Source organism: Letharia columbiana (assembly GCF_014066305.1).
Source record: "Letharia columbiana isolate WasteWater2 chromosome Unknown Sc0000065_s0, whole genome shotgun sequence".
NCBI classification, from domain to species: domain Eukaryota; kingdom Fungi; phylum Ascomycota; class Lecanoromycetes; order Lecanorales; family Parmeliaceae; genus Letharia; species Letharia columbiana.
The window spans coordinates 1-24004 of record NW_023501109.1 but is presented as its reverse complement, the minus strand read 5'-3'; the positions used below and the strand labels follow the sequence as shown (position 1 = coordinate 24004).

At 50.7% G+C, this 24004-nt stretch overlaps 11 protein-coding genes across 11 annotated transcripts; 6 read left to right on the top strand and 5 right to left on the bottom strand.

The window, feature by feature from the left end:
• Positions 1 to 343: 343 nt before the first annotated feature.
• On the top strand, positions 344 to 1865 carry HO173_011600 (uncharacterized protein; the record flags this gene model as incomplete). Its single annotated transcript, XM_037313480.1, has 2 exons — positions 344 to 946; positions 1002 to 1865. The coding sequence occupies 2 exons, from the start codon at positions 344 to 346 to the stop codon at positions 1863 to 1865; spliced, it is 1467 nt and encodes a 488-aa protein (XP_037159568.1).
• A 466-nt stretch (positions 1866 to 2331) lies between these two features.
• HO173_011599 (uncharacterized protein) lies at positions 2332 to 4391 on the bottom strand (the record flags this gene model as incomplete). Its single annotated transcript, XM_037313479.1, has 2 exons — positions 2332 to 2873; positions 2930 to 4391. 2 exons carry the CDS (start codon positions 4389 to 4391, stop codon positions 2332 to 2334), a joined length of 2004 nt encoding a protein of 667 aa, XP_037159567.1.
• Positions 4392 to 4890: 499 nt separating this feature from the next.
• HO173_011598 (uncharacterized protein) lies at positions 4891 to 5819 on the bottom strand (the record flags this gene model as incomplete). Its single annotated transcript, XM_037313478.1, has 3 exons — positions 4891 to 5052; positions 5160 to 5609; positions 5682 to 5819. 3 exons carry the CDS (start codon positions 5817 to 5819, stop codon positions 4891 to 4893), a joined length of 750 nt encoding a protein of 249 aa, XP_037159566.1.
• A 1386-nt stretch (positions 5820 to 7205) lies between these two features.
• On the top strand, positions 7206 to 8857 carry HO173_011597 (uncharacterized protein; the record flags this gene model as incomplete). The annotated part of the gene is made up of 6 exons (XM_037313477.1): positions 7206 to 7228; positions 7280 to 7444; positions 7572 to 7662; positions 7822 to 7907; positions 8245 to 8492; positions 8604 to 8857. 6 exons carry the CDS (start codon positions 7206 to 7208, stop codon positions 8855 to 8857), a joined length of 867 nt encoding a protein of 288 aa, XP_037159565.1.
• A 2189-nt stretch (positions 8858 to 11046) lies between these two features.
• Positions 11047 to 12830, top strand: HO173_011596 (uncharacterized protein; the record flags this gene model as incomplete). The annotated part of the gene is made up of 3 exons (XM_037313476.1): positions 11047 to 11226; positions 11278 to 11302; positions 11392 to 12830. 3 exons carry the CDS (start codon positions 11047 to 11049, stop codon positions 12828 to 12830), a joined length of 1644 nt encoding a protein of 547 aa, XP_037159564.1.
• A 2039-nt stretch (positions 12831 to 14869) lies between these two features.
• Positions 14870 to 15529, bottom strand: HO173_011595 (uncharacterized protein; the record flags this gene model as incomplete). The annotated part of the gene is made up of 2 exons (XM_037313475.1): positions 14870 to 15193; positions 15290 to 15529. The coding sequence occupies 2 exons, from the start codon at positions 15527 to 15529 to the stop codon at positions 14870 to 14872; spliced, it is 564 nt and encodes a 187-aa protein (XP_037159563.1).
• A 334-nt stretch (positions 15530 to 15863) lies between these two features.
• On the top strand, positions 15864 to 17486 carry HO173_011594 (uncharacterized protein; the record flags this gene model as incomplete). Its single annotated transcript, XM_037313474.1, has 1 exon — positions 15864 to 17486. One exon carries the CDS (start codon positions 15864 to 15866, stop codon positions 17484 to 17486), a length of 1623 nt encoding a protein of 540 aa, XP_037159562.1.
• A 417-nt stretch (positions 17487 to 17903) lies between these two features.
• HO173_011593 (uncharacterized protein) lies at positions 17904 to 18678 on the top strand (the record flags this gene model as incomplete). Its single annotated transcript, XM_037313473.1, has 3 exons — positions 17904 to 18019; positions 18093 to 18373; positions 18461 to 18678. 3 exons carry the CDS (start codon positions 17904 to 17906, stop codon positions 18676 to 18678), a joined length of 615 nt encoding a protein of 204 aa, XP_037159561.1.
• Positions 18679 to 18716: 38 nt separating this feature from the next.
• Positions 18717 to 18965, bottom strand: HO173_011592 (uncharacterized protein; the record flags this gene model as incomplete). The annotated part of the gene is made up of 2 exons (XM_037313472.1): positions 18717 to 18854; positions 18918 to 18965. The coding sequence occupies 2 exons, from the start codon at positions 18963 to 18965 to the stop codon at positions 18717 to 18719; spliced, it is 186 nt and encodes a 61-aa protein (XP_037159560.1).
• Positions 18966 to 18999: 34 nt separating this feature from the next.
• Positions 19000 to 21389, bottom strand: HO173_011591 (uncharacterized protein; the record flags this gene model as incomplete). Its single annotated transcript, XM_037313471.1, has 3 exons — positions 19000 to 20779; positions 20834 to 21232; positions 21367 to 21389. 3 exons carry the CDS (start codon positions 21387 to 21389, stop codon positions 19000 to 19002), a joined length of 2202 nt encoding a protein of 733 aa, XP_037159559.1.
• A 39-nt stretch (positions 21390 to 21428) lies between these two features.
• HO173_011590 (uncharacterized protein) lies at positions 21429 to 22865 on the top strand (the record flags this gene model as incomplete). Its single annotated transcript, XM_037313470.1, has 2 exons — positions 21429 to 21550; positions 21677 to 22865. The coding sequence occupies 2 exons, from the start codon at positions 21429 to 21431 to the stop codon at positions 22863 to 22865; spliced, it is 1311 nt and encodes a 436-aa protein (XP_037159558.1).
• Positions 22866 to 24004: the final 1139 nt, after the last annotated feature.

The window sequence follows — 24004 nt, the reverse complement described above, 5'->3', positions numbered from 1 at the left end:
AGTACGCTGGCGTATAGAGGGATTCTTTCTAAATAATAATATCGCGTTTAAAGTAAGGGCTAAGGCAAAATACCAGAAAAAGCGTATATACCCACTAGCTTCAGTATCGCGAATATTTAATTGAGGTAGTAGACGACAGTGGCTATTGCAAGAGTAGCAAGTATATTCTCTACAATTTTCTATGAATAACGCTAACAAAAAGTCGGAGGCGGAGCTGGGTCAGCTTTGCCAAGCATTCTTATTTAATTTGCAATTCATAATTCCCCCACATTGGAACAGCTATTTATGTTTGATAGTCTCACATCAATCTTCGAATCTCCTGGCAGACTCTTCACTCAAAATCATGGCGAAAAACAATACACGACATGCAGCAACCGATTTGCGGCGCCCTAAAGCTGTCCGCAAACCTGCTCGACCATCAGCCCCAAAATCCATCGACTTTCCCATCAATAAGCTCCCCGCCGAACTCGTACACATGATATGTGTCTACCTCAAGCCGACAGAAATCGCCAACCTCCGTCTCGTCTCCCGCCTCGCTGCTCCTATTGGTCTACAGTACATGGTTCCAGAAGTCCACCTAATTCTCGCAAAAGACAGCTTCGAACAGCTCAAGACACTTGCTGAGCACCCGATAGCCAGCAAATATGTCACTTCTTTCTTCTTCGAAGCCGACAAACTTGGCTTACTCCTCCGTAAACGCTGGGAGCACGTCGTTGCTGGTCCACAATTCATCGCACAAGTCGAAGAACTGCACATGCGGGGCCATCCATGCCCCCACGCCTCTGAGAGAAGCGTGCGGACCTTCAATCGTGAGGTTAGCAAAATGAGCGCAGCACCTCGCCATCACTATACCGAAGAGCAGATGGACCATGCTTTTGAAAATTACTGCGACTTCACCTACTTTCAACAGGGTTCTGAAGAAGCAGCTGTGCAAGAGAAGGAAGTGGTAGAGGCTATGAAACATTTTCCCCCATGTGAAAGAACTCACAATGTCTACTCAGTGCTGCGCTCGGATTCGTACCTCAAGGCTGAGAAAGACGTTCGAGCCAGCCTTCTGCACTTGCTACGAAATTGACAACCCGCGAAACACCAAGTTGGAACCTTTGGGCCTCCGGCAAATGCGTTCCCTTTTGCTTGGAGCCTATCATGCCGGATTGAAAGTGGAAGCCCTGCACTGTGGGGTAGTCAGTTGGCGGATCCTCAAGCAAGACACCGAGACTTTTGCCCGCATGAGGAACAGTGTGTCGAACGTCAAGAATCTGAGACTCGAATTCACTACGGGCCTTGGAAAAGATGATGATTATTCATTTGAAGAGCTCGAGATTGAATCATGTGCCTCATACCTCGAAGCAGGACGACTCCGGGATTTCGTCACCGCAGCGCCCAACCTCGAGCACCTACGAATCGGCTTCCAATTTAACGAACCCATCTGGCCTACCCAACTCGAGTACATAGTCGGCGAGCACCACTGGCCCTCCCTCAAGACCGTCGAACTCATAAAGATCGCCACCAGCGAAGACGAGCTCGTCTCCTTCTGCTCCCGACACGCCAGCACCCTCAAGTCCCTCTACCTCTCCAGCATTGGTTTGTTGGAAGGAGACTGGTTCTCCGCGTTCAACAAGATGCGCAAGATCCTGACGCTAGACTCGATGGTGGTGTTAGGACGTTTGGAGGGGCTGGACGAAGGCTTGGATTTCGAAATGGGTTCTGAGGAGTATTGCCCCGAGCTCAAGGAGGGCATCGAGGCGTATTTCATGGGGCCGTGTTCGAGTGATGAATCGAGCCTGGATGAATTCTTGGATTTCTATTTGCCGAATTCGGATGATACGTGGTCGGAGTGGGATTCGAGTGATGGCTGGTGGTAAATATGCATGAAGATGTTTTGCAAGGCGCTGGCCGCCCACGGAGGAAAATTGTCATGACGCTGGTGCCCAGCTCGATGGATCTTGATTCATTTCTTGAGAGTTCGGAACGTAGTCGAAGGCTTTTGCAATGTTTTGCTCAAACGGTATCAATAGCGATATCGTTGAATAGAGTAACCCCGTTTACAACACAAATTTCGTTCTTCTACAGACTTTTTGGGATCGAAATCCTTATATCAGAACATAACAAAACACAGGGCCGTTTAAAGATCAGGCTTTTTGATTAGTGAACGCCGAAAGAGCATCGAAAAAGATGGAACGTCACTAGATCTATCCCAAATCAAGCAGTATAGAAGCTCTCGCCCCAAAAATCCCGTTCGAAGATATCCCAAAACTCCCTGCGGGTACTCGTACAGCGGCGTAAAAGTCATATATGGTATCATCGAACGACGCATCAAAAGTTCCCGCCCTACTCGTAGCTCTCGTCCTCCTCTTCCATCCTCAGGCCCCCTTGAACCTGCACCCCACCCTTGACCCACTCCTTCTCCTGCACCTTCTCCAAAGTCCAGCGACTCCTCGCCCTCGCCAAAAGGCCCTCCACAACATCCCTCGCGCCCTCCAGCTCCTTCCCTTTCATCCCATCCCACTCCCCTTCCGCATCCGCGTATCTTACCCACTGCCACTCACATCTCGCGATCCTGTGACTGGTTGGGCTCTTCCTCCTGGCTCCCGGGATAGGATCGAATGGTAACCTTCCTTCCATAATAGCGTACAGTAGAACGCCAAGGGCCCAAGCATCCGTAGCACGGCCATCGTATTCTTGACCGATTAACACTTCGGGAGCGGCGTAGTCTTCGCTGCCGCATCGGGTGTCGAGGAGAGGTGATTCTGGGGGGCGCGGGATCCATCGGCCTAGGCCGAGGTCAGTGAGGGTGACGATTGGGGCCGGGTAGGTTTGCCAATTGTCAGTTGTGGTGGTGAGGGTGGCGGTAGGGATATTGACAAGGACGTCTAGGTGATCGCGTTAGCGTACGGATACACCTCTTTGGTGCGCTTTGGATATATACTTTCGAGCTTGATGTCGCGGTGTACAATATATTGCAAATGCAGATACCGCACAGCCGCAACCAATTCCGAGAACATACGGCGGATTAGGCTCGGCATCAGGATTTCTAGCTTCAGGCTTGCCAATTCAAAAAGATCTCCACCGGCGCAGAAACCGAGGATGAGGAAGGTTTGCTGTTCACACATTTTGACGGCTTTGAGGTGTACTAATGATGGATGATGTATTGACTTCATGATTTCCAATTCACGTTTAATCGAGATCTTCATCTTTTTCTCATCTGCACCTCCGGCTGGCCCTTGCTCACAGATTTTGACAGCTACTAAAGACTTGGGTCTGACTTGGTTTTCCTCCAACGTGGTTGACTTATTCATGCCCTCGCTAGTGGCAAGCATCACTGTGCTAAAGGTTCCTTTCCCAAGCTGGTGCAGTCCTCTCCACCTTCTCAACTTGCCTCCACGAACCATATAAGCCTCGTACAGTAGTGGCAGTGGGCCTTGGGATAATTTTGGACTTGATGGTGGACTTTCATGATCAGCACTCTCGGCTCCCCGGTTACTGTCCGGTGGGGTTGGCGGTTTCGGTATAGATATGGCCAGGCCTCGTTGGATTGCCAGATATTGCTCGCGGTGCATATGATCGTCGAAGGGAGAGAGTGAGGTAGTGACGGGTGGACCGCCAGAAGTTGATACAACGATATTCCGAGACCTCGGTATCTGCATTCCCTCCGGCACATACTCGCTGACGCTTCGATTCTTCACATAGGCGGCTGCATTCGCATTGTAGATCTGCGCTTGTTCACTGGTCATGTCTCTTGCCACGAGAGGTATCTTTCGCTTTTTAGACGACGCTCGCGGAAAGTCCATAGGCTCTGAAAATACTTCACCGTCTTCTTCGGCCGTTATTGCAATCGGTGTAGCGTCGCCCATTTCCTCGTCTATTGACCTTCTCCCATAGCCTGGAGATCCCCATCCCGAAATGGGCGAAGGCAATGGAGTCATATCGGCCAGTGGCCCCACCCCTGGCGACGATAGCGCAGAGCTAGGTGTGAGCGAATCGGCCCTGTGCCTCGAGGAGAAGGCGGATCGAATGCTAGAACTGCGGACAGGTAGACCAGCATTGAAGACGGTTTGTGAGGTCTCGGAGATAGGATTGCTGCTCACGGAGGACGCTGACTCTTCGCGCTTCCTCTCACTCAGGTGCTCCGTTTGTAGTCGTAGGCCTGCACTCTGCGGAGTCGCGACGTGGGGCGATGTTATTGTTGGAGGCGATGGGGACGTGGTATCGAGAGGGTGGAGGGAGGCATTGTACTGGAACGATGGCGGAGATAAATTGGGAAATAGTTCGAGAGAGGGATTGTCGTCTGTGGCCTTTTCTTCTTCATATGGGCCGCTGGGAGAGTGGGCGCATCCAAGGGAGTGGGATCCTGGCGCTGCCGGTGGCTGGCTGGATTTTGTGGAAGACATTTGCTCTAAAATACCTCCCTCTTGCAAGGACCAACAGCAATGAGAGTCAGTGCGGACACATCGAGCCGGCAATTGAAGGGTGATGCGACTGAAGCGCGTCGACGTGCAACGAGGTCGAGGTCGACTCTCGGGATGTCGTGCCCATATGAAAGCCCCTTTCCTTGTAGGTATGACGGCTTGTCGACTATCTTGCGATTTAGTTCGAAGAGCTTGGTAATCCAGGTCTATATATTGTGTCGACGACCCCTCTATACCATTGTCACCTGTAATCGTCTGTTCCGAGTATTGCCCAATTGCTCGAATGTCCTACTTATAGTGACTATATAGGAGCCCACCAACAAAAATGCAAGGTTGGCACAGCGGTCTAAGGCGCTGGACTCAGGCTGGAGTATCGAAAGATGTATCAGTCCAAATGTTATACATTGGAGCCTCCATTTCAGGTGTCCACCCAGCCGCTGCGAATGGACTCCCTTCTTCGTCTGCTTCGTCTGTTGTGGCATCATGTTGATAATCCAGCTTTGAATCCACTCCCTTTCTCCTTCACATTGGTATTATCCTTCAATCTTGCAGTCTCCCCTTTGGTCTTAAGACGAAATAGGATAACCTCCCTTTCCGCTTCCCGTTCAATATTTCCAACAGCCAGTTTGGTCGCATCTTTCGACTGTCAAACGAGATGCTTGCAAAAATGTTAGTCTTCCCTCATCACTCTTCAAACAAGCTCTAGGAAAAGCCAATCATCCTCTGATTCCCCGCTAAAATGCCTCCTACGTTGCTCTGCACGCCACTGAACTTGATGAATCCGCAACTCTCACTCTCCAAGTGATTGAACATGCCAGCCAAGGTCTTGAACTGCGACCCGCATCGCACCTTATTCGGACAATGGTATATCTCTTGCATATGCGCAGGGCTCTTCAGATGACGATCGAGGTCGCCCGTAGCAGTGAATCCGCGGCGGCAAAGGTAGCACTGGTATGCGTGGCCGTTCCAGGCGTTTTCAGTAGTCCAGGTCTCTCCGTGCCATTCCAAGAGGTTGTTCGTAATGATGCCGTTTCGATCGCGCTGTCGCAGGGTATGGAAGATACTCTCACGGTTGACGCAGCGTGCGTTTGGGCAAGAGCCGGCTTCGAGGTGATGTGAGACGCCACTGGCGGAAGTGAAGGCTCGTTGGCAGAAGGGGCACGAGACATTGGCGCCGCGATGGGTGCGGGAATTGAGGTGCTGGGAGGACTTTTTGTCAGCTAGGATATGATATAGGAAGGATAGAGAATAGAGGGGTAAGGGAAGGAATACCATGCGGAGATTGTTCCCGTTATCGAACATCCGCCGGCATGGCGTACAGTAATGTTCCCAGTGACCACGGGCGTTCATATGCTGCTCGGATGCCTTCAGGCTGTTGAAAGTACGGGTGCATGTGTCACATTCCCACATGATGGGTGGACTCTTTAGTATTTGCCTTAGAGGATTTTGAATCCAACACGACTTTGGGAAAGAGAACTCGGGGCGAACAGCTACCCACTTAGATATTTGTTTACCCCTTGCTCAGATAGGTACATAATCAGAAAGACCGCATTGATAAGAAGGGAGGCTCGGCTATCGGCTCTATGCACCAGTATGCACGCTCATTGATGAATTTGATGACGGCTTGTTGTTTTTCTATGGAGTTTGTGTGCTACTTATAGTTGTTGCCAAGCACAATAGGCCTGAGATGCTGAATTCCAACACTCATCCTGTCTCGTTGATAATCCGGTTCCTGCATATGATAGGGTAGCGACGACGGACTATCCATAAGTCGACTAGTGTAATGCTTGCTGGAAGTTGGTAATAATTTCGCTTCGGCGAGTTCTGACCTACGGTTCGACCCGAATATTAATCTTTTGCCTCCCAAATGAGGTGATATCAGGGGGAGTTTTCCAGGCGATTTCATGTACATGAAGCGGTCGATGCCTACCTGCATATTAATTATTGATTCCTTATGTTCTTCCTACATGGTCGTTCCACCTACCTACCTACCTATAGCCATTCAACTACTACCGTGTCTCAATCTTCGGGCCAACTCGCACCGAGTTGCCTTTCCTGCGAGCTCGCCAAGAGCCTTATCGAGCTCGTCACGTGTAGATAAAACACGTAGTAGTGCATATAAAAGACGGTCAATCCTGCTGGAATTGCACTGGTTGAGTCAGGGTGCTAGCACTCGATCCCCTCATTGCACGAAATTGGATTGCCTGATCCTTATGTGACGTCTTGGATCTCTAATCAAGGCTCTTGCTTGTCTATAAATATTTAAGTATCTAAAAAAACATACCTCAAGAATAGAAGCTCTGAAGACACCACCGAATCATATCCGCTTACCGAGCCCTTATGTGAAGGTGCAGATCGACACAGGCGCCCATGTATCGTCTCTTCCATCACAGCTTTGTCTCCCGCTCGTATCCTTCACGCAAGTCCCAACCACTCCGCCGCACGCCATGCTCCCAACATCCGTAGATGAAAGCTGACTGTACACGCAGCCGGTCAAGCCGCCACCATTGAATGGGCCTTCTGACACGGGATACTTAATCTCATTACCGTCAAAGGCCTTTGTGTCGTCCCAGATGGCTTTGTCGTTGCAAGGATTGTAGGTTACTCTTTGAGGGTTGGTGAAGACTGATGCTCCTCCTCCCTCTTTCCTAGTTCTCGGCCTTTGCTATCTATTAGCACAATATAGTCTTTGTGTCCTGATCAATCTGCACTGATCCTCCAACCTGCATATACCACACAAGCTACAATGGCGCGTCTCACTTTGGGACGTCTCTCAATATTTGCTGCCGGAGCAGCATGCCTCTTTCTACTCCTCGTGAGTGATTTCACGAACAGTGATGTCTCCATCAGTTATAAGCTGCGTCCGGTAGCAAAGCTGCTGTCCCAGCGGCCTTGGTCAAGCCTGAAGTGGAAGTTTTCATCACCAAGATTGCAGTTCCGTTTGGGAACAAAGCTGCCCCGCAACGAAGCTACCCTAATGGCAACCCTCTATCGCCGTTCTCCTGTGTGAAGAGGGACGATATGACTCTTACCTGGTGAGCTCCCCCAAGTCTTTGTCCGTCTCCCGAATGACTTAGTAGCAACAACATACACTTCTACGTTTCTTGACTTCAGATCCGGTCTTGATTAAGGATCTAGCCAATGACCTACTAAACTCTCTAGGGACGCCGCCAAAGCGCATGGCCTCATTCAACTGGGGAGACTCAATGGATCCAGAACGGAATCCCCGTACCTTAGCTTGTCCGATATGCAGGTACGCCTACTTTTAAGAAAGTTCCGCAAACGACCTCTTTAGTTTCCATTTGCAAGCTCTTTTCCCAAGAAACTAACCTCTGGAAATCCTGCCTCGCGATTGGTGTCGTGGTTCAAGAATCGCGCGGGAGGAATATGCGCTGACTTCAGGATGGTCTAGAGTTCCGAAGGCACCCCTGAAGGTTCTGGCAATGGATGGAGCGTCTATGAGTTCACCGACCTATTAGCCGGACTAGATGACTACAAGTCGGTATTCGAGGACTTAGAGATCTCTCAAGGCAACCAGAACCACTACAGATATGCTAAAAAAAAGTTACAATAGACAGTGACTTTCGGCTTTCTTGTAATCCCGAACTTGAGAAATTTTGACGTCCGCTTAGTAAGCGCCAAGACTTTATCTCTTACCAAACCCAAATTCTCTTTGCCGCGCTGACTCGAGAATCATGGACCAATCCTCCCATATCATGATATCTCTCAACATGCCCGGATCCGTTCAGCACGCTTCCAGCGCCTCTGCCTCTCATGATCTTTGAGGGCATCGAAGACCTGTCTACGCTCAACTACCTACTACAATCCTCACCAGCCGCAAACATCATCGTAGAAAGATACTAGAGATTATAGAGGCCGTGCTGTCCAACTACGTACCCCAGCTACAGCAGCTACTACGTACAATTGTAACCACACGTTCCGATCACTCGACTATAGGTGGTGAACTTGATTCTCTTGAGGCCCTTGACAACCTCCTAGCCACCTATGCGCTCGACAAAAACGCCGGTGCCAACCCAATTTCCAACGCAACGTATCATTATCAGCGGCCAGAAGCTTTACCAAGTCCGCCAGCCATATGCAACAGATCTCCACATCCTTCTTCGAGGAGTTCCTGGGCAGGGCGAACAGTATCAACCCATCCTACCTCGTTGATGAGCTGTGCGACATTTTAAGGACTACTGCGGGAAGCTTCCCGAAGGCCGCCCCTACGACCGCTTAAGTGCGGCCATCCTTCGTGGATTGAAGAACAACGGGTCTACCGGGCCTTGTGGCGTCTACAATTCTACTTCGACCTGGTGACGATCACCAGACCAAGCCTAGCCATTCCTAATCAAGTATGGGACCTGCTCAAGAACGAAGGACCGCACCGCGTCTGGGGTGGGTTCAAATGCTTATGGGAGCTTGACGAGATGGACCAGTGTCTATGAATTTCTGTGTGAATCCTCGAATGCAACAACAACAACGCTATCAGCTCGCCCACCGCACTTATCTAGGCTTCCCGATCTTGAGCCGAAATTTGTGACTAGACAGGTTTAGCAATGTGATACCTATTCCCTACCACGACTACGTGTCAACCAAATGGCGCCAAACTACAATGCATCTCAGTTGCAGCAGTCCAGGAGTCAGCGCGTTTCAATCAATTCACCAATCATTCGATAGGACACTTCATCGTTCCGGCTTCGAGCGGTTTCAGCGTGCTGACTTCGAGCCGTTTTGGGGTCTTGGCTTCAGCGTATGGCTGAGTAATGTGCCGCACTTCGCCAAGCAGCGTGAGCCTCGCTGGGTAGGGCTGGTAAGAAATGGGTCGGGCGCGTTTGAGTTCTACTTCAGGTGGAAAAGCCTCATGGTCGAAAAAGACAAGAACGACACGGGGGCGTAACTAGATAGATCCGTCATTGCCAATTTCATGCATCTCTAATTCTTTCGCAGGATACGCGGAAAATGATAAGCATGCGATTCCAGGGAGATTCAACAGCCACTTGCATCTCACTTCAAGCTCCAGACTGACTACACATTGATCGCAAGACAGTAGCGAGTCCGGGAAGTAATCTCGACATCCATACCAGTCTTAGTCGAGCCGCCTGCTCAATCTACTTGGTTTTTCTTCCCATGTCACCGGGCGACGAAACACAGAGACGCTCGACACAGTGAAATCTTTGGAAGCTGTCAACCCAACGATCTTATTGTACGTGAGACTGTGTCTCCGCCAATCCTAGGCGCCTGATTATGCTCATCTCTCACCGCCGCAGTTTGCCACACAAGCCAGCTGCAGGTACCGGATCCTGGCCGGTTCTCGGTTTGTACAAGCGTGTGGCCCGTGGTGAGATCAAACAAGACAAACCTTTGACTCTGGAGAAAACGGAAGACTAGTTTGAGTATGTCACCCGTTCGGACATCCAATTCACAGGCGTGTGAGCACCCGGGGGAGAAACATTGGGATCATTCCCATCAGATCGGTTACCATATCAAACATTTTTTCTGGCGAGGAACTTCTTTAAGGCACTAGCCTTTGGACACTCGTAAAGGTATGGGGCCATTTTTTGATGCATTTTGATGCTGCATTTTCTTGGATTGATTCTGCAGAAACCGGGTCCCAGTACTTGAATATCAAAGGTTGCAGTGCAGATCAAAGTTGCCGTGTTCTAAGACCACTCTGCAGAAACGGGTCCGACTATTCCAATAGTCACGAGTGCGAGGGATTGCTAAGGATATGTACATGCATCAAAAAGGGTTTTCTATTATGTATGAGATTCTGTGAATGCAGTGCATATCAAAGTTGCTGTGTGTTGAGACAGTCCTATAGGACACGGGTCCGACTTCTTCAACGGTCAAGGGTGCGAGGGATTACTGAGGTAGTGTACATGTATCGAAACGGGGTGTACGTGTGTGAGATCCCTTGACATATGCGGAAAAGCCCATGGAGGCGAAACAATGGGAGCCAGCTCGCCGCTCATGCGGTCCATCTGGGGGTTTACAGAACTGGTTGGAATCTCAGGGTGGGTATCAGCTCTATTCGAAAGGTCATTCCAACCCTCATTGGCTGACAAAGCGCGAACATCTAGGTCTGCATCCATAGGTGGAACCGCTCTACGGAGTAGCAATACGTCATCACTGCTACCATTGATGGGCTCCCACCTTAACCCACTAACTTACATAGACCCTACGGGCTGTTGGAAATCCCGCCTCTTCATGTAGGTGAGTGAGAGGCTGAAAGACTTGGAGGATGTTCAGCAATAGTGTACAAGTATCTACCCAGGCCAGGTTTTTCACGCTTACAGACTGATACAACTTGCTACGCCGCCGATCCCAATGTTCAAGCTTTCGAGTCACGTCGTCATTACCGCCATGAACATCTTGTAGTGATGTGCTAATCATGCGTCATGGAAACGAGCGGCAAATTCGTTGGGGCGCCCAAGTCCAGCCTAACCACGAGTAGCTGATGGTGTAATATGCACGGTAATCTGACCAAGCGAGATCGCACAAGCGCACCACACATTCGCTTGATTAGGTGAAGCTCTTAAGCGTTTACAATGGCAGCTCCAAATCCGAGCATTCGCTCTTTTGATAACCCGTGATATCCCCGTCCATTTCTGAACATGCCATCGTCAACTCATCAATGTCGCTGTCGAAGCCCAGCGAGCGAAGTCCCCTTCTCAGACAAGCGAATGATGCTCAAAACGTGCCTGCCGAGGGCAAACCTCATGACGATGGCGAATGGGGAGTTTCAAATTCCTTGCCTTCACGACATGAGCAGCTATCCAACGCCAGGTTAGCTTTGATTATGGGCAGTATATGGGTAGCTTGTGCCCTGAATACCCATCTGGGAGCTTGAGGCTGATTTGCTTAGGTTGGTGTGGTTTTGATAGCTGTTGGTCAGTACTTCAATACCCTTTTCTTTCATCGATACTTGGATTCTTGCATTTTCTCGTGGAAAAGATGACTCAAGCAGATACTTACACAGATTCAACAATCGTTGCAACCCTCTTGGTTCCAATTTCAAGCTCCTTCTCCTCACTCAAGACGCTTTCTTGGATCGGTTCAGCCTACCTGATTGGCCAATCCGTCACTCAACCCCTCAGTGGCCGCCTCACAGACATCTTTGGCCGCCGCCAAGGTCTTCTGGTCTGCAATTTCGTTTTCGGTCTGGGAACTCTACTCTGTGGCGTGGCTCCGAGCGAATGGGTCCTCATCACAGGCCGCACCATTGCTGGCTTAGGAGGCGGAGCAACGGTCACGATCTGCATGTTCGTCGCTGGTGACCTGGTGCCCCTGAGGAAACGAGGCGTGCTGCAAGGTATCGGAAACATCATCATCGGTGCCGGGTCTGGGATTGGAGGCTTGTTGGGTGGCTGGATCAACGAGTTAGCAGGATGGAGGGTTGCCTTTTTGGTGCAAGTACCCTTTGTGATAGTTGGTGCCGTGATGGTGTTCTTCACCGTCAAAGTCCCTGTCAAGATAAGCGAGAGGTCAGCGCTGAAACGTGTCGACTACCTGGGATCGTTCACTCTGACCTGTGCTCTGGTGCTCTTCCTCCTGGGTCTGAATACGGGAGGCAATGTCCTGCCCTGGACTCACCCTCTAGTCTTGACCGCGCTACCACTATCTATAGTATTTCTCTCCATCTTTGTCTACGTTGAAGAAAACAGGGCAGTCGAACCCATTATCCCGATCCGACTCCTCCTTAACCGTACCGTCGCCTCTGCCTGTCTCAGCTACTGGTTCGTATTCATGGCGTACTTCGGCCTCACATACTTCATGCCCGTCTATCTACAACTTCTCGGCAAATCGCCCACCGAAGCTGGCCTGCGATTCATTCCGTTTAGCGCTGGCGCAGCGGTTGGGGCATTTGCTGCAGGCCTCATCATGAAAGCGACGGGCAACTACTACTACCTCGACAAATGTTCTCACGCACTACTTGTACTTTCCACCGCGCTCACAGTGACGATGAACGCGAATACACCAACCGTGTATCCCTTCATCTACCTAGCCGTGTTCGGCCTAGGAGTCGGCGGCATCCTGGTAACTACCCTCATCGCTCTCGTCAGTGCTGTGGAGCAAGAACACCAAGCAGTGGTCACATCAGCCGGATTCGCCTTCAGGTCGACTGGCTCTGTCATCGGCCTCACGATAGCATCCGCTACTTTTCAGAATCTGCTGCGCGTCAAGTTGCATAGAAGTATCGGTAGCGTGGCAGATGCCGAGGGGATCATTGATAAGATCAGGGAGGATTTCGACGAGATTGGCCGGCTACCGGCTGAGTTGAGGGGACTGGTGCAGCAGGATTACATGGAAGCTGTTCAAGGTGTTTTTATTGTTGTCTGTGGGTTTAGTGTCCTGGCGTCTGTCTCGAGCTTGTTCATGAGGCAGCACAAACTGCACGCGAATCTTGAGAGACGGTGAGAGGGGCCCGAGAGAGTGTGGGATGTTGATATTCTATTGTTCATCATAACGAGCTTCTTCGGCTGTTTCCACGAGGGAGATAAGTCAAAGGAGATCTTAAGCCGTCAAACCGCTCATGCTCACTGCAGACCACTCACATCACACTCTTCTTGATCCTCAAGAGTACCCTGAAGCTTTGGCCATAAATTTCAAGGCTTGTATTGGCCCTAGCGCTTGTTTCTTTTCCTAATGCCCAACCCCAAATCAGACAACCGCATTCAAACATTCCCACACCTTGACTTAATCCCAAGCAAGCAATCCTTGAACATACAAAAAGGATCGAGACTCACTGACTACAATATCCACTGCATTAATCCTCCTCGTCAAACCCAGACCATGATGCGAAGAGAAAAGATGGCATAGATGCCGTATCAGCTTTTGACATTCTCCCTCGTCGAAAGCCGCAGGACTCCGCCCTGTGGCCTCTAGAGGCGGAAGTACGAGAATGTCTTGATACACGAAGTCAGAGTATGTGCTCTTGGTTGGAAGACTACAAGCCGGTGAATATCATTCGAACAGAGAACACCGAGGGGTACCAGTCCACCGAGAACGAGAGTGAGGAAATGGGCGTTGTGGGAGAGTTTACCATCACGTACAACGCATACCAGAACGGGATGTCTGAGAGTTGTAACAGGACGGCGAGCACCATAGCCGGGGCGATGTTGGTGCCGTGTAATTTTTGATTTGTTGTATGGATGGATGGACATTGGGCGGAGGCAACGCGGGAGGCCATGGGAGAGCATTGAAAACCATCGCCGTTGATCGAAACGATCGTGCCACGCACTAGGAACGAGCTGATTGCGTGGCACGATTACTGAGACCCCTTGGTTCATTGCGTCCGCTACACGCTCTGCAGTCATTTTGACCACATGTTGCTGTTGAAGAACCTGCTTAGCAATGCCATTATCGAGTTCTTCGACTGTCTTGTGGAGTGACATTAAGTTGTCGTAGTCCTCACAGGTGTCAGTGCCGTCAAGTGCTGCCTCGTCGTTAGGCATGTAGCCATTATTGAGGTGGAATCCATCTCCTAACATACATCACAAGACATACAATAATTTTCTCCCACTACACCATTCTTGCAAGCTTATTCCGAGAAACGCTTTACGTTAACTTGTTAACCTGTCGTCTGAAGACCAGTCATCGAATGATAATTGCTTTCCAAACTCCTCCACCTGCGTGCTACCCCTCTTTCACGCAAGCTCGATGTGCAGCTCGCTGCATTGGCAACCCTCGAGAATTCCTATGCCGGCTGCTTACAGATACCGAAGGGCATTCAGCATCTTTTGTCGATCCACCACACGACCCTCAGCTGAGCTCCAGCCATTTCTGTTCCCTGTCCTGGAACAAGTCTCCGGTCAAGGTGAAGCGGTGCGAACTCCGCGCTCCAGTGAAAGTCGAACCCTTACTACCATCGTTGGAAGCCCGGCGGTTTTGTTCTAGGATCTGGTTAAGCCAAGCTAGGTTGCAGCCAAGATAGTTACTTCATGAACGCCTCGGACCAGAAGGCCCAGCTTCTTGGTCGCTCGACCTGTGGCAACTGCAGTAGCCTGTCAGTTTAACTACTCCTATTTCAAAGCTTGGGTGCTTTTCAGCTATAATAGCCATCAGAGGCTACATGAAGCCTTTCCAAGCTTTACAGCCATACTGAAAAGCAAGGAAGCCCCAATAATCAGTGTCGCCGGCAGAAGGATTTCACCTGTCGATTTTTCTCTGTCATCCAGAGTCCAAAAAACTCGATGATTGATAGCGCAAAGACCGAGAGTTGCGGTTTACCAGCAACGGACCACGGCGAAAGATCAACAAGGCGTTGCTGAAGCTTGATGAAAGCGCTCACTTTGAGAAAAGGAAGAGATGATGAAAAGGTCAACTGCCGGGAAGAGGAGTCTGAAGGGATGCTCCAGAACAATGCCTTTAATGCTTGCCGTACATGTACATGGCTCAAACTCCGCGCAATGATGCATCTTCGCCATCTCCTACACCGTAGCACCTACAAATCCCTCTCAATCCATAGTAACCACAGCCCCGAGGCCTTTCATCGTCTCAATGATCTTCTCCGACTCGTCCTTCGGTACTCCCTCCTTCATCTGCTTCGGCGCACTCTCCACAAATTTCTTACTGTCCACCAAACTCAGGCCCAGCATGCTCTTGATCTCTTTGATAACTTTCGGCTTTGCCGCCGCATCGAACGACTTGAGTGTGAGGGCGAACAGGGTCTTTTCTTGCGCGGCTGGGGCGGCTTCTTCTTCTTCGACGGGTGCAGCGGCTGCAGGCGCTGCAGCGGCGGAGAACCCACCCATGGGCATGTCGGGGATGTTGAGGCGAGACTGAGAACAGCGAGACAGCGTTAGCTTTCGGATTGTGGGAGCTCGGAGGAGGAGTAGGTGCGTGCAAATCTCCGGCTAAAATGCGAGGTAACTGACCTTGAGGTTGGAAACGAGATCTGCAGTCTCCAGTAAAGTCAATTGACTTATTTGGTCGACTATGGAAGACACCTTAGGATTCGTAGATGCTGCTGCTGCTGTGGATTCCCATCGCCGCGATGGCACTCTTCGTTGGCGTTGTGAGGCCACTGAAGAGGCGGGACATGGTGGTCTTGGTCTTGAAGAGTTGCGTAGTGCCCGCACGCAGCAGCGTGCAGTAGATGTAGAGGAGAGGGACATCGTCAATCAGTGCAATGGTTAGATGTCGCGGAGATTTTGTCAAAGCTTTTTGTCCACTGATTCTTTACATTTCACTAGCGCGATCTCGGTTGAACATCGGTCAATGAACTAACAGTTCACCTTGAAAATACTTCTTTGCGGTTCAAGCAGTGGTACGTAATGGAGCTCTATCTATCAAAGCAGGAGTATGAGATCATACAGCTTGCAGTCATTGCATGGGGTACGTTCCACTGTTGGACAAGTTTGGCCAACTTTTCCCATAAGTATCCAAATGCCAGAGCCCTCATCCGTGATTTCCTGAACGGAGAACGAGAGGAGCCCCCTCCTGAGCATAATGCTCAGCCTGCAGACCAAAACGCCCAGAGACGGCACCCTTGAATCCTCACAGCAGCATCCTATCAAAGAAAATATGGCGCAAAAATCCGAAAAAACCCAACCACCAGCCATCAATGCCCCCACCAAAGAGCTCGAAAAGGCATTGGATTTACTCAGAGCAAAGGATGATACCTCCCGTTTTGTTGGGCTGGCCCTATTGAAGCCTGTTCTTGAACAGGAACTCAGCCGAAAAGGTGGCACAGAAGAGGAGGGCACACGTACAGTGATAGAACAATGTTGGCGTGCACTACCCGTAAAGTTCCTGGATCGACTCTTGAAAACCAAGCTGGAAAGCAAGAGAACAAGAGAAGAAGTCGGCAGCATGGTTGGGTTGGCGGTGGCAGTACTACACGCCTTCATGACGATTATGGACGCTCCAGAGAAGGACGACCGGTTTGTTGGCCGAGTGCCACTGCTGATGTCTGTTTTGCGCTCCACTCCTCCAGAAACTGCCACCCAGATCATGGAAATACTCGCTACGCTGGCAACTACAAGGGAAGGATCGCAAGCCGTCTTCGGTGCCAGAGACAAAGACGAGAAGACGGACCAGAAGCCAAAGTCCTACATATTCGTCACAGTGCTACTGATCGATATTCGCTCCACCATCCCATCTCTGCAAGAAAGGCTACATTCTGCCAAGTACCCTGATATCTCAGAGCGTATAGCTAGAGCCTACGACATAATCTCCGCCTTTATCGGCTTCCTAGTGCAGAGTCTTGAGGCTTTAGACAATGACGATGAAGATGGGGGATCTGGTACCGGATTCCCAGCCCCAATTCCCGGCGACCTCCTCATGAAGCTTCGAGCGAACATCTCAGAAGTAATGTCTCTGACTATCGAACATCTCCGCGACCGCTATGACTCCTCCACGGCGGGCGCGGCTGGCCTGCATCCCTCCGCTCGCACTCTTGTTGAAGGATCAGCCAGTCCCCTTCCAATAGCTTGGGATACATCAAGTGGAATATCGGAAGACCCGTTAACCCTCTCACAGCTTCGTGCATTGTCTCTGTGGCTCCGCGAGGAAGAGAACGACGCCCTTCGCCAAGAAGCTTCCGGTATAATGAATGTCTTCCTTGCCCTGTACCAAGATATATCTGGTCAAGACTTCCGCTATCCTGTCTTGTTATCTCTCGAAGGCATTAGCGAAATCGCCGAAGGCGTCGAAGCTTTTCTCCGCGAAGAAGGCTGGGCCATCCTCACTGCTGACCTAGAAAACAACATACTCCCCATTCCCTCGGAGCACCCACGCGGCATCGAGATTATTCGCGTACTGTTGGCAGTCGTTGAAGCCGATGTCACTGGCCCCGCGAAGGAGGAATGGATGCCTATTGTCGAAGTAGCTCGCCAATCCGTCGTACACGCAGCCGACACGACGAACCTTGAGCTGGGTGTAGCGATCTGTCAGCTCGCGGTAGAGCTCATGGTCCGGGCACCTCGGGGCATCAGGAATCGGAGAAGGAGTGCCGTCGTGGAGTTGCAGAAATATGCGGAAGCACTATTAGCGAAGGTGGATGGTGCGAGCGGCGGGGTCAGGGATGGTCTAGAGGAAGTGGTGCAGGGGTTGAACAGTCTGAGCCTTTGATGCTCGAGAGCGATATTCCCGCCTGTCGCTTCAAGCGGGTCTCCCGCCAGGTTTTTCCAGCTAGCTATCAGAAGCGTGGGTTGAACGGTCTTGCTTTTTAGGCGAGCGTTTCGTTCATTGACGACGCTGTCAGCTAATCTTAATGCATCGAAGAGCGAGAGATACCGAGCTCCTTCCGAGGAACCATGTTCATGAAAATGGGAGAAGATGCTTGAAGTTGAATGAATGGAATTATGGGCCAACTCGCATGTTTTGATTGGAGAGCCGGCTGTAGCCCTGTGTACCCGCTTTCGCGCCTACTTTAAAGTCACGTGTCTAGGCGATGAGACATGAACCTGCGACACGCGTTTTTCACTACTTACTTATCAAAATCACCAACACCAAATCAGATTTTATCGAGTCTATACTCTCATCGCCATGTCCAATCCAGAAACCAGAGGTGGGCTCACCAAGGTCATGATAGAGAAAGCGTTATGGAACTGCTGCGTCTCCCTTTCATTGAACGAAATAATGCCAAATCTCTATCTCGGCGGGTAAGCATCCTTCACACTGTTCCAGGCAGCTATATGCGAAAAGCCATGGTTCAAGTGCCTTACATGTTCCCAGCTATCTGGCAGCCTCAAACATCGACTCCCTCCGCTCCACCGACATAACCTTCGTGCTCACAATAATGAGCTCCGACCTGTCAGCCCCAACTCTCCAAGAGCATTTAGAGCTGGGCATCGTGACGGCGCGATTCAACAAAGATGACAAACCGGCCGAAGATCTTCTCTCCATTTTTGGCTCAACGTGCGATCTGATTGAGGAGAAGAGGGCGGAGGGAAAGAAGGTACTCGTACATTGCAGGATGGGGATTAGTCGAAGTGTAACTTTGGTGATGGCTTATAGTATGTCTCCATCTCCCTGTTCACTTCGAAGTACGCGAATGTATGCGCCGCGGTCGATAACGCTGACTGGCTTGATCCCCATCGTAGTAATGCGGGCGTGGGGCGTGGGATTCCCTGAAGCGCAGCTCTTCGTAAAAGGGAAGAGACCGATGGCGAGCCCAAATCGCGGCTTTTGTGAACAGCTTAGGGTGTGGCACGCGTGCGAGTATGGTGTTGAACAGATCGTAGAGGGAGAGAGGCGAGACAAGGAGCCGTATGCAGAGTGGAAGAGAAGCAAGGGTATTGTAGCCGCGGAGGGATCATAAAATAATTGACGTTTGCTCATCGGCGATGGGTCCAAGCATCACGCCATCATTTGATGTTGCTGATCATACGGCTCCATACCCTTCCTGATCTCCTCCACGATTTCTGCAGCATCGACGGTGCTCTGCGCCTCGAAATCATAACGTTTCGTATCGTCTTTTTCTCTTATGATAATCACCTGGAGAGTTATGGAACGTCAGCAAGTCGGATTTCGCATCGTCAGAGTGAGGCGCTGACCTACCCGGAATGTCTTCGGATGCCTTCTGCTGACTTTACACCCTACAATCATACTGAATGGCACCCGACTTGTCTTTACGCTGCTATCAAACAAAGTCTTCCCCGTCTCTCCGGGTAAGATATGCATGTAATCTTCGTCCATCAGCAGCACTCGCTTGATGCGAAGGCGCGAAAGACATAGGTTGTTTCCTAATGACGTTGTACTTCTTGTACTTAGCGGTACTGTTCAGCATTTCAGAGTTTTGGGCCAGCGGATGCATTAGTTTCCCCTTCCTTTGGCCCTTCGTTGCACTTTCCTCTGCCAGAATCAAGGGTGCATTAGGCGAGCTACTGCCCGGCGACCCTCCGAGACCGAGAGCGCCATCGTTTGCGAAACGTCTGCGTACGAGATCGAGATCTGTGCGAGCGCCGAGAGATTCAACTGTTCGATCTACGGGGGCGATAGTATTGGTGCCGGATACTTTCAAGATTTGGTAGGACTTGTCGAGTTTCCATCTCTTACAGACGATATCTAAGACCTCGGCGAGGTATGTGTCTGTGGTCACCTCGATGGTACTGATTTGGCTGAAGGCTTCGAGACTTGTGAAGTGGATCTTGAGCATCTTTGGTGGACCCATCCGTGGTGTTGAGTGAATTGCAGGAAGGGCTGGCTTGTCTGCTGGCGCTGGCGCTGGTTTCCGAGGTGCTGTCGCAGCAAGGGCTGCTTCTTTTCTCTCGGTCTGACTCTGGCGCTGCGAACCCGCTTCGGGTGCATCCACTTTCGTTGCTTCTAGCAATTTGTCGAATTTGGGAGTGAGCTTCTTGTTTTCCTGTATCTGAGCTTGAGTAGCCTCTACCAAAGCAAACTCATCATATGGCTTCTCTCTAGACCTTCCTCGAGGACCACGGTTGTTGTTCGAGGTGAAAGCGACAATGGGCTGCGTTCGGTTCAAAGGAGGGAAGTCATATTCGACTTCTCCATCTTCGACCATTCGTAATACCCAAAGATTAACGCTGAGCCTAGATTCGTCGATAGGGGGTTTCAGGCCTTCTTCGCGATATCTCCATAAGCTCAATCCAATCGCATCTGCCACGGTGACTAATGGGATTTCACCGGAGTCCGTAGCTTGCACATTCTTCAGCAAGGGCATTTCAAATGGTTTGTCCGGTAATTCTGAGAAAGGTGCATATATTCGGATATTGAGAGGGTCCAAAGCTCCTTTTCCAGATAGCCTGGCAAATGCCTCCACAGGGTTCTTGGGCTTGGATTTCCCGGCTCTCAAGGCTTGTCCCAGAAGACTAACGGGTTGGAGGGTACTGATGGGCCGCGCTGGAGGTAGCGGATGAAGAAGAGACGATGGCGCACTCTTCAGCTTGCTTGGAGACTCCTTGTTAACGTTCAATGGTGGCGGCATATCAGTCAATGAGGAAGCAGCAATGTCATCTAAGAGCGACTCTGAGTCGGCCGTTTCTGCAAATTCCGAAGAGAGATCGCTTCTATCTGACTCTGCTTCCGAATCTTCATTGATCGTGGTGGTCAAGTTGCGCATTTGCTGCCGCTCATCCTCCTTGTGCTTCTCAGTCAGAAGGCTACCGGCTTTGGCTGCCTTGACAGGATTAGTCTGTTTGCGCCTTGCTCCGAAAATTGAAGGATCGAGCTCGTTCTCGGACGACATCTCACTGCTTGTGGTCGTGTCCCTCCTAGCCCTTTGCTTCACGGCCTCAACGCATGTTAGAGACCCGCTCCGTAACCTACCCTCGTTTGATCGCCTGGATGGTGATGTGATGAGGACCTCAACTCCATCTGTCGCAAAAGAGCTGCGGATGGGCGACGACCCTGATCGATTCCTCACAGGCATCTTTGCAAACTTGATTTGCTGTGCGGCCCTTCAGATTGTAATTAGTCCTGAAGCGTTGAGAGTAAGAAGACAAATTCTTTACCGTCTACTGCCTTCAGTGTCTTCGTCGCTCTCGTCGCTCAGATCACTGCTATCATCTTCGTCATGTTGTTCACGAAGCCGTCTTCTCTTGACGTTTGGGCCTGGGCCAACTGTTTCAGTACTCCCTCGTCCCGTCACCATACCGCCTTCCTCTTCCTCATCGTCGAACCCCGCGGGAGCAATGCCGGCAGATCTGGGAGGAGCAGCGAAATAGTCAGATGAAATGGTAGTTGGGATTGGCGGAGAATACGTCCGCTTGATGTCCGCGATGTTGGCAGTCCACCCTGCCGCACGGAAGCTGGGATCATTAAGAACACTAGAGTCGACATTGATGAGACGCTCGCCAATGCCATCCTTGTTATGGGTCAAGTATGATGTTCGGAGCTGCCAAATAAGGAAGCTATTCTATAGTCAGAATTAAGAGCTTTCCAAACGCAGTCCATTGCTCATGGGACCGATTCTAGAGTAGGTACGACTCGACCGGAGACTTGTTTCCCCGCTTCATCATGCAATCATAGTACAGGACATACATACTCTTCGTTCTGTAGCAGAGCCATCTGAATAAATATTACACTTCTGGCTACTTGACTCTAGAGATGTCCATCTCCCACTCCTGGAAGGGAGTTCGCATCACTTTGGCGCAAATTGATGATCCTGTCTACTTTATGCAATGCAGGTACTTTATGCCTTTATGGATGAGACAAAGCGCGGCAAGCGGGTAATTTACCGCCTTCGCGCGGGATGCCAAAACATCTACTTATCGAGATCACAACCACCGAGAAGGACATCGAAGAAAGGCTGACAATGGCTCTCGTTGACTACTCCGGGTCCGAATCCGACTCAGAAAAGGAAGAAAAGGCACAATTCCAGAACCTGCCAAACCTAAGCCGACCTCCAACAAGCCTGCCTTCCAAAAGGTCGTCAACCGCTCGAACCCTCACAAGATCAAAGTCAGCCTCCCGGAACCAGCAAAAGCGACGACAGAGGATGGAAATCTGGAATCAGGACCCCCCGCAAAGCGAGCCAAGATTAGCTCAGGGGGAATGAGCGGATTCAACTCCTTCCTTCCTGCGCCCAAGCGCACGGCAGCACCAAGTGAAACATCTGGAATCGGGGGTATAAGAAGAGGTGGACTAGGTAGTGGTGTCAGTCTTAAGACAGGAGCTGCACCAGGTTTCAGCAGAGAACCTGCACCAAGCGTGGAGGAAGGCTCAGACTGGAATGGAGGTACCGAAGGCCGATCAGAGGAAGAGAGCCAAGGGCATAGCAGGCATGCGGAAACGATCATATCACCGGCAGTAAATCTACCAGATATACCGATTCCAGGAAATGGTGTGGAACTGAAGAAGAAGTCCACGATGTTCAAGCCGTTATCCGTTGCCAACAAGAAGCCTCAGAGGAAGAAAGCTCCGCCTGTGGCTAGCCGAGGTGCAGCGGGGTCTACAGAGGGAGGATTGACAAAGCAAGTAAAAGCAACCCCCAAAGTGTCATTATTTTCAGCTGGAGACGAGGTACATGAAACCTCGAGTAATGGGTTGGCAACCAAAGGAACATATCAGCCCATGGTATACCACGCGGACAGCCCAACAATCACGCCCGCTACAAATCCATACACTGAAGAACCCACCATTGCACAAAACTACACTGCCGCCGAAACAACATACTTACCCGACCAACCCACGCGACCGCAACCCCAATCCCTCTCTGCAATAGCCACCGACCTGAACCTCTCGGCCTCCGCCAAACGCCAACTCCTCGGCCGGCACCACAATACCAACAAAACCCATCCCTCCCAGCCCTCCAACATACCCAACATTGTGAACTTCAACACCGACGAAGAATACGCGGCCAACGAATTGCTCCGGCAAGCAGGCGAGACTGTCCAACACAACCCCGTGCGAGGCATCGCTCCGGGCAAACATAGTTTGAAGCAGTTGGTGAATGCGGCTAGCAACCAGAAGGATGCGCTGGAGGAGCAGTTTGCGAGTGGGAGGAGGAATAAGAAGGAGGCGGGGAGCAAATATGGTTGGTGACGAGGAGGAGAAGGAGGAGAAGGAGGGATCTTAAAGGGTGAAGGTCTTTGCATGAGGAGAGCAAGAGCATAGGAAGACGGATAGGGGTGATGTACATATCCTTACGATTTTACGGGTGACGAAAGCGTAGATACCATCCATATAATCGCGATGACTCATTCAAAAAATTTGCCAGGTCCCAGAGACGAGCGCACATAGACAGTATACTACTACTGCCATTCCAAACGCCCATCCCACACATCTTGAGCATACAGACCACCCGGCAGCCTTGTAGACATCCGAACTTCTCCTTCAATTAAGATCAAGACCAAAAGCAAATGTCAAAGAGGTCGCCTATCTCGCCTGTGAGCCGATCTACTCTACCCTCTTGGGCAATGTGCGGCCTCGACCAGAACAGCATCAAGAGAACCAATGATGACAGCAAAGATGTATTGATGAAAACAATGTCATTGGATCTATCTATAGTAGTGTATCCCAACACTGGTGGAGTCAGTCCATCAAAATAACCAATTCCACCAATTCCAATGCAAACCCATAGTGCGATGCAATTCCAACGTCGATCCATAATCCAATCCATGCTGTGATCCAACTCCAACGCTGATCCGTAAATCAATCCAATCGCCAATGCAATACCAATGCGAATGCCGATGTTAATCTCGAACCTGTCAATGCTGATCAATGACCGCTGATACCCAAACCTTCGCTCGTACCATCCACCACATCCACCACTGCCACTGCCCTAATCGTTTCCCTGTCGCTGGAGCTGTCTGAAGTCAGACGTTAGCAACAGTAAGCACAAAATCGACAGCGGTGACAAGTACTTTACCCTCGCCCATCCCATACGCTGTTGCCATCAATGCCACCACCCTAATCAATTCTCTGTCGCTAGAGATTCTGAATTAGACGTTACGCAATGGTAAGTAAAGAGTCGACATCCTGAAAAGCATACCGTCTGCCATCCCACCATTCTCCTAGTTCAAGTCATTCCAGTCCCTCAAATTCATCAGCTTGTCGAAGATGTTCTCGGTCTCGGTGACCGAGCTGGTGGTGTTGTCCTCGAACGGTCTCAAAGTCGCTGGCCTGGGGACTGGGCCTGAGCCCCAGTACCCAGATTTCGGTTGATGGTCGAGTATGGTCGT